General features: G+C 39.9%; 1 protein-coding gene across 1 annotated transcript; it reads right to left on the reverse strand.

Moving 5' to 3' along the window:
- Nucleotides 1-3,490: 3,490 nt before the first annotated feature.
- SERLADRAFT_442562 (uncharacterized protein) lies at nt 3,491-8,968 on the reverse strand (the record flags this gene model as incomplete). Its single annotated transcript, XM_007323110.1, has 5 exons — nt 3,491-3,775; nt 7,372-7,491; nt 7,537-7,665; nt 8,382-8,686; nt 8,749-8,968. 5 exons carry the CDS (start codon nt 8,966-8,968, stop codon nt 3,491-3,493), a joined length of 1,059 nt encoding a protein of 352 aa, XP_007323172.1.
- Between the last annotated feature and the right edge of the window lie 496 nt (nt 8,969-9,464).

A 9,464-nucleotide genomic window follows, 5' to 3' on the forward strand; every position in this document is an offset into this window, starting at 1 on the left:
TAGATAGCATCCAAAATATGGACAGTATAAAGGCCAAGCCTGGAAAAAGAGGAGAGGAGGGCAGATTTAATGCTGTTATTGTAACACATACTGATGAAGCAGAGGCAACAGGCCTGCAAGGTACATCAAACTGTATTGTCCCTCTACTGCTTCTTTGCTTACTATGTCACTATAGGGATGAAGGTTGGGAGATTGAGGGTCATATTCTCACTCCCAGATATCCTTTATTCTTACAACACTGCTCCTCATTCATGGCCAAAGGCCCTTTGGCTTACGTGGAGTGGTACAAAATATCTAGAAATCCTGGGCAATTTCATAACACGTACGTTGTTACCAAGCAAGTCCCTCAAGCTAATGGTGTTGCACCTGGTGCTATTTTTCTACTGGGGAACATACATCAAAGTTGTCATCTGGTTCCTCTTACTGGACCTGGGATTGTTTGGCCGTCTACTTGGAGGACAGATAATGTACTGGATGTTTGTGAATCATATTTACTTAATAATTGGGCTAGTAAAATTGCATACCAAACAATATGGTAGTATAGAATTCATTTGTTGTAGTATAGTAACTTGAAGTCCATTATTTTATTATTGACAACTTTGAACTGATCTGATTGGCTTTAATTGCAATAAAAGTACTCTATATGTAGTAGTGGCATCTATATCAATCTATAGTGCACTATTTGTTAGTTTTGGTGATTCTGCACTACCACTCGTCCTGATATTTCCTACACTGTTGGAGTCCTTGCCAGATTCAATTCCAATCCTGGTCTCACTCACTGGAGCGCTGTGAAGCACTTGTTTCGCTACTTGCAAGGCACCCTTGATCATTCCCTTGTCCTTGGTCCTGATCCCAATTCCACTGAATTCTTCACCACTTTCTCTGATGCTGATCATGGTTGCTCTGTCCACTATTGAAGCAGAGTATATTGCTGCTGTTGAGGCTGGCAAGGAGATCTGCTGGATGCAAAATCTATTGAAGGAAATGGGCTATCCTATCACCTCTCCTTTCACCCTTCATATTGACAACCAATCTGCCATCTCTGTATCCAAGAATCCTGAGCACCATGGTCGCATGAAGCACCTTGACTTGCGTTGGCACTGGTTGAGAGATGTTGTTGACTCTGGGCAGATTGCTCCTACCTTTGTCCCTACTGCTGAAATGCCTGCTGACTTGTTGACCAAGGCTCTTGCCAAGCCTAAAGTTGAACTGTTTAGGCAGATGATGGGACTGACTAGATCAGGGGGGGGGGCTGATGCTTGGGAGGTGCAGCATCAGGGGGGAGTGTTAGTTTTGGTGATTCTGCACCTAGTTGTGCTATTCATATTCCTACCTATTTTCATTCCTTTCCCTAATCTCCTACCACTTAGTGTTCACTATGTTCTCTATTATTTCGCCTCTGTGGCTACTTTGTTTACCTTTGTTTACAAAACTTCGGACAATACTGCAGAGTCCAATGCTTCCTATTCTCTAGTTACTTACATTGGACTCTAGGTAGTGTATAATAAAACTAAGTGAAACTCAGCTGCTGCCCGAGAGGCTATAGAAACAACTGAGGTATTCCTATACTAAACCCCCTACTACTTATAGTCGGAGGTGCTACTTGCTACAGTATAATGACTCCTAGGAGTACAATTGTGCTCCTAGGAGAACAATGGTTACTCCATGGAGTGGTGGCTATGCTCCATGGAGAACAATGGCTGCTTCGGCAGAGACCGGGTTTATCTGGTTTTGTCACTGTATACCTGTCATACTCTCTAATAATAAAGTTACTAACATTGGACTCTAGTTTCCAGTCCCTGATAGCTCTCAGCAAGTGGCTAGACACTTCCTTTAAGCTTTGTTCTTAATACTATTTGCCACAAATGCTATGTTTGGTCTATTACCCAATCATACCAAACTATATCCAATCATAGTAAAATCATGTTTTCCTGATGACCGTACACTCAAAAACTTTTCCACCCAGCGTGATCCATCCAGAAGGCAGGCACATTGGGCAGAATTCATGTCTCAGTATGACTTCACCATTATCTACTTAAGGGGTGAGGAGAACACAGTTGCAGACACCTTGCCACACTTGCCCATTGTGGACTCATGATCCCTTGAAGCACCAACATTCAGAGGATTACAAGGTGTATCTACCAATTTCTTCGGTTGCATAGAAGGATTGAGCCGAACATGTTTCCAACGAGGGAGTACACCTTCACATAATGTACCAGGGGGTTCTGATATATCACTAAGTGGCCCTTTATTCTTTTTTATTTCAGCCATCAGATCTATATGAAACCTCAATCGTGTTTGGTGGTAACAGATGGGGTATTGAAACCTGCATGGCATGTGTGATTCAACTATGTGTTAGGTTCTGAAAGGCTGGCGTGTGTCACAGTATTCAGAGCATCTCTTGCATTTCTCAATGCTCGAGGGACACCACTTCCACTATCCAATATGTTGGCCCAAGAGTCATTCAAGTCATTGTCCTGTACATCATTATAGAATCTATTCAAGTCTTCCAAGTCATCCAATATTAATGAATCACGAAGACTATCTATGGCAGCGGGATGTTGTACATAATTCAACCCCTGCCAACAAGGGATTCACACATTTTCCTGACAGTCTGTCCTTTTCAGATGCATCTTGAGTGTCCTTGCACTCATTCTCGACATCCATATTGGCCATGATTTTGCGATGATGAGGAGCAAACTGATAAGTGTTGAATGCTTTCTCCCAAATTTGATTGCAATGTTTTAGATCCAAAGGCTTTCTCCAACTCTTGAATAGAATAAGCATGCTACAACACTGTGCACTCTTTTCCTCCTCAGTCTTATCAGGCCAAGGCAGAGCAGTTCCAAGTAGCACAGGGACAACAGGTACCTCACAAATCCTCATAAGCTTTCTTTCCAGGCCGTTCCCTCAGACAGTTGTGCAGTATTTTTGTTTTTTACCAAGTGAAGCCTTTTATCTTCACAAGAAAGCAGGGTTTTTTGCACAAGCTCAGTGTGATCCCACAAACACAAACAATTGAAAGGTTCTTCCACACTCCAAAAACAATAGTCTGCCAACTCACTTGTCACTGTGACTTAGGTGGAACACTAAGATAATCAAACAGAACAGAAAGTAGACCGGAGGATATATAACAAGGGAAAGACAGGCAATAACTACACATCATCGAAAGACAGTATTAAGAACAAAGCTTGAAGGAAGTGTCTAGCCACTTGCTGAGAGCAATCAGGGACTGGAACTAGAGTCCAATGTGAGTAACTATATTATTAGAGAGTATGACAGGTATACAGTACCTAGAGTCCAATGTGAGTAACTAGAGAATAGGAAGCATTGGACTCTGCAGTACTGTCCGATGATTTGTAAACAAAGGTAAACAAAGCAGCCACAAAGGCGAAATAATAGAGAACACAATCAATACTGAATGGTAGAGGGATAGATAGAGAAAGGAATGAAAATATAGAGGTAGCACAAAGGTGCAGAATCACCAAAACTAACAGGAGAAGAAGTCATCATAGGCGTTAAATTTCGTCCCAGGCTTCTTAGTGATGTCCATAGCAGCCAGTGTCTCCCAGATCTTAACAGGATCATGAATGATGCTGTCAAGGTGAGTACGCTGGTCTTTGGAGATATTGAGGTATAATGCACCAGCAGCCTTCTCAGCTCTCAACTCCCATTTCTCTTGTGCTTCAGCATCAGTCTCAGGGCGCTTTTCAGTGCCAGAGACGAGCCTCCACAGTCCCTTGGTCATCAACCACGCCTGCATTTCATCACTCCACTGGGGGTAGTTAGTGCCAGACAAGTGATAGCAATTGGAGAGCAGGTGACTCTAGATTATATAATATAGACTTTATATTCAGCCACACCGCATGCTGCTACCTTAATTCCATAAAACTCAGACTGAGGTGAGTAACATGCAATAGAGCTACATTATAATTTGTTAGCTGATTACATCCTACTGTAGTGTTCCTATTTTCACAGGTTAGGATTAATACATCAGGAAAAGATGAATTTATTATGAATGGATATAAGTACAATAAAGTGCAACTACTATGCTATAATAGCAAAAATATCACTCAGATCAATCCAGATCTATAAGTGCAAATCTTACAAAGTCCCATGCTATAGTGTCCACTCTAGCGCACTATATACACAAAAAGTGGGAGTATAGCATGAAAAGCCATATATATCAAAGTCATCCCAGTACTACTTGACCTTGCACTAAATGGCTATATTTCACTCTAGATGCTATTAACTCAGTTCAGACATAGTATAGCAAAATTTTCTGTATTAATTTAGATGGGGCAGAACAGGTAAAAGACTGTGAGATATTAAAAGTGCTACAATATATGTAATGAGTATTCCACACTAAAGCTGCCTCCTCTAACATATTACAATAAAAATGGGATAGGACAACTCAGACAACTCAAATAGTGCTCAATTACCCCTACAGAACACAAGTTACTGGGGGTGGAGACGGCAATAAAAAATTAACATGACTTACCCAATATACTCCTCAACCATATTAATCATGCTGGCCAACTATATTAGAGAACACTTTGTGATATCTTTGCAGAATTTCACATGATATCTCATCTGTAACCCAGAATTAGTACAAGTGTATAGTATATAGAATTTTGACATAATAACTGACTTGAATTTCTAACTCCAGAGTCATTATGTGGCGGATGGTGGAAGAAGTAAAAGAAGGGCAAGAGAGTGGCTGAAAAAATTATATGCATAATATGTAAACACCACCATACAAGTAAAACTCACCTGAGCATAATCTATAGCTCTGTGTATAATATTTACACAATAGTAAGGTCCAAGGTGACAATAATACAGTATAATATGGTAAGTTATTTAAGTGTGTGTATTTTGTGTTGCACATTAATATGTTCCCATGCTTTGACACTGTGCAGCACAGTGACAAGCAGGGGCAGAGGGAAGGAGTGTCCAAGACACTCCCGCTTTCCCATAGTTGATGGAGCACTTCAGAGAGCCTTACTAGCATGATAGACAACTTTAACTGCTCTGGAAGGCATTTAATCCCACTCAGAAGTTCAAGGTCCCCATCTATCCTATCATTAATTTTAGCAGCATACTCAATTTCCTCCCAAGTCATACAGCCCCAGATCATCATAGAACCTCCTCCAAACTTGACAGTTCCCTAAACTAATATATCACTGAGCCCCTGACCTGGCTTTTTCCACACCCACTTGCATCCATCTGACCCCAGGTGATTGGTTTTGGTCTCATCAGGCCATACAACCTTCTTCCAATCCTCCACAGTCCAGTCCTTGTGAGCATGAGCAAAGTCCAACCTAGCCTTACAATGCTTGCAGAGAGAAGAGGTGTTTTTGCTTGACCACAGCCTTCATGCCAGTCTTTTTCAAGTGCTGGCAGACAGTGTTTGGGGAGAGAGGTTGGTTGATGATGTTGGTAAGAGCTTTGGTGATCTGGACAGCATTTTCTGCCTTGCAAGTGGAGATGAGATACATAGCATGGCAGACATTGGCAGGAGAAAGCTTGGATGGACAACCTCCAACAGACTTTTTGAGCTTAGAACGCTCCTTGGAACAAAGTCTAGAGATAATAGAGACATGTAAATCAGTAGAGGCAATGGAGTGAGTAGTTTGACCTGCATTAAGGAGGTTAAGAATCTAGTTCTTTTGCACAGGAGAGAGGGATTTCGTGACGATGGTGGTTGAGAATAAAGAAGTGTGTGAACTTTTTTAAACTCAGAAACAATGTTTATATGTGTATCTTTGTTTGCAGTACCAAACTAAGTCAATTATTCTATGATATTATTGTGATCTCTACTTTTAACTCAAAAGTGAAAAAACTGTTGCAATAGTATTGCTGTTTTGTAATGTACATATTTTCACAGCCGTTGGGCCAAATCACTTAACCCAGAAACCATTGTGTAGCCAAGACAAAGTACTTTTGTGAACCACACAAAAGCTAAGCAAAATTTTCATGCCTGTTGGCGATGCACATTTAGGCCAAACACTGCAACAGTTTTTGGAGTCACTGTAGGTATATTAGCTTTGCTTGCGCCTCATTTTTAAAGGGGAAAGTCTGAACCCCAAACTATGAAAACCATATGCCTTATTGTCAGACACTGGCTCAACCGGGTGGGAAGTTGCTCCCTCTGCAGAGAAATACTTGTATATAACCAGTACTTAGCCTGCCATCAAAATGGCACATATATTTCCCACAAGTCGTTTCCTATAATAAGGTTGCATTATATCATCTAGTCAACTCTGGTCTTTGTCAGTGAGACTAGCTCTAGTCTCTGGTTTGAGTGCACAGGCATTTTACCCATGTTCATGACATCATCTGCCTATAGCAGTCATCAAGGTCTTAATGGGTAATTGGCTAAATTCTTACACTAGCCATTGCATGGTTAGGGTGGTTAGGGTTACTGATTAACACTTTTGTGTTGTTATTCTATAAATAGATAACCCAGGTGATAACATACCATTAGGTTACTGTAAAGGCAAATAACTCCATTCAAATATGTAACATTTTAAAATGTAGTGGATCATCTGCAGGTTTTGACAAGCATCGTCAATGGGTTTGCAAGGCTCAGGTTGTACCAAAACATCTATGGAAGATTTTATTAAAACTTCCTAAGATGGTCGATTCCACACATTACTAATGGTTCCTCTCAGGATCTTTTATGTTATTGTTTAAATATAGATAGAATTTAGAATTTTACACCTATTCAAATAATATACCATTTACATACAGGGGTGATCCCATGGTCCATCCAAAGATAGTTACTATCAGCTGTACCAATATTTATAGCATATTATGCAACTCAGTGATGTGGCATTTCTGGTTGTCTAGATGATTAGTATGTCGTATCCATAGAAAAAAACCATGCAACCAACTCAATTGAATCTTTTATTGCTTTCATAAGCTTTATAGGGCTGGCATGTGGGGAAAAAGCAACAAAACAAACATTGAATTCCTTTTGCAGCATTTTGCGGGGCATACTTGCATTTGACATGTATATAATGTGATGTTTGTTCCAAGCTTTTGAAATATTGCCTGATATGTCATCCATAAACACTATTAAGGGTACACTATAAACCATCTTGCCAGGGGCTTCACTACAAAATTGGTTGGGCATTCTAGTCTTCCACATGTTCAAACAATCTATGATCTCAATTAGTATATATCCATGACTGCATCTCATATTGTTAATGATGACTGACCTGAAAATTGAATAGAGTTTCCCCCACAAATATCCTCATGAGAACTCTGAAAGTGAGAGACAGGAATTGTCACTCTAGTGTTTCTGACAACAAATCCAGACTACAAAATCATATTGATATATTCATGATCAATTGTATTTGGACTTACCCTTGTTTCAGTCACATCATGTCCTAAAGCAGGAAGCTCCTTTTTGAGGATATTTTGATTGTCCGGAGTGGGGCATGCATAGTAAAACTGCTCAGGAATGAAGTATGCACTAAAGGTGCACTACAGGAGTTCGTGTGTATAGAACAATTTACCTCTGAGGCGTACATTCTGTGAGACCCGGTCTGGAGGCACATCAAACAGCATTTTATGTCCATGAAAGACCTGGCTCATCCCATCACCTCCATCTTCAGGATAATCTTGCATAGTTGAGTGAGTGATATGATTGGAAAAATCCTAGAAAGAAAAAAAAAAGAGCTAACAAACCATCCGTATTTCTCTGCAATGACAGAAAGTACTCACTTTCATAATAGCTTTAGCGATATCATTTATGTGAAATACTATGTCAGAAGATGACACCACCCTCTGTGTGTGATTGCCAATAATTTTAGAAACATCCTTCCGGCATTTCCTGAGAGCTCCAAATGATGGAACTTTCCTTGCCCCCATCTCCACTGCTCATTTCAAAACTGCAGACTTTTGCAATTTGGAAAATTGCAACGGGGAGAAATGAACAATAGGTCAGTGAGGTACATCTGTGATTATGTTAGCGGTAGAAAACCAGCAAGATAGAGTGAGAATACATACCTGCATGGATGGCCAGGGATAAGACAGAGATTTGGATGAAGCTTTATGCTGATTGCAACAACATGTAGGAATGGGAAAATACTTGTCTACATGACTAGTAAGTTCTACATCATCAGGAAAACCCATTTTTCTATATAGCTGGGTATGTTTCTATAGCTGCTATGATAGCTATTAAATTCCTATTATAGCCAATAAATCTCTATGTGAAACCTTATAGTTAGTATATCAGCTATACCAGCTATACCAGCTCATTTATGTCTATGAGAATTTTTTTCTGATACTAATAATGATAGGATTAATATTCACCAAATATTTTGGTATGTATACAAACTAGCCCAATTATTTAATAGAAATCTATCACAAACATCCAAAGCATTTTCTGTACCCCAGTGAGCAGGCACTTGATCTTTTCCAAACAAAGGCAACAAGTGGCAGCCTTGTTGTATCCTGCTCAATGGTACTATGGAAGCTGGTGGAGTACCATCAGCTCTAAGTGCAGGTTTTGTAATCACATACATCATATGTGTTGGATCTACACTACCTTTCAAATTGGTGTACCATTCAATGTACGCCAATCGAATTTTGGGCCAATGTTTTGGTATACCAACAGAACCACCATGAAAAATGGCAGGGAGCTTAAATATCACTTTAACTCTTCCAACTCGTGTACCTATGTCATGAAACATTAATTCACAACTTGAAACTGATTATGGAATTAGAGCAGAATATTACCAGCAACACCTGTCGATTCTGCTTCTAATGAGTCCAATACGACAACATTATCAAACTGTGGAGCAATTCCTTTCGACCTAGGTCTTGCTTTGATGACTTCGTACTTTACACTTGCACTAGCATCATCTCCAAGGTGAATTGGAGTGAGTTTGTTGAAACTAGTGAGTACATCAAGTGAATCAAATGGGACATTTGTAATATTGACTTGATTTCTGGACATATAACCTGGCTGACCATGCATCAGGTGATTCAGAAACTCCTTGATATCATGTATTAAGCCATGACATTGGTGGTTCTGTTGAATTGATTGAAGGAATTGTCATGGAAGAGGAGGTACTTTGGCTATTTTAATACCTAAGCCAGATGGATTCTGGAGAATATCTTGCTGGCATAGAACTGGTCTATTTTGTAAAGACAATTAATAGCATTCAAACCACACAGTTTTTTCTTGTCTTGTTAGCCAGGTGGTCATTTGTGGACGCTTATTCCTATGATTTGATGCTCTCCATGCATCCTTGGCCATGTTTATGTGGAAATGTTTAAACATTTCTGTGTTGTAGTTATTTGTAGCCCCAAACCAGCAAATAGAGTTGACATAGTGCAGTAGAGAGTGAAATTTAGGAATATTCAAATTTTCTCTAACACCCAGAGTGACAAAATTTGCTTTGTTTTGATGAAATGTTTTGAGAGCATCTGATATCCAAGGGTTGTATCAC

This window comes from Serpula lacrymans (genome assembly GCF_000218685.1).
Source record: "Serpula lacrymans var. lacrymans S7.9 unplaced genomic scaffold SERLAscaffold_14, whole genome shotgun sequence".
Taxonomy (NCBI): domain Eukaryota; kingdom Fungi; phylum Basidiomycota; class Agaricomycetes; order Boletales; family Serpulaceae; genus Serpula; species Serpula lacrymans.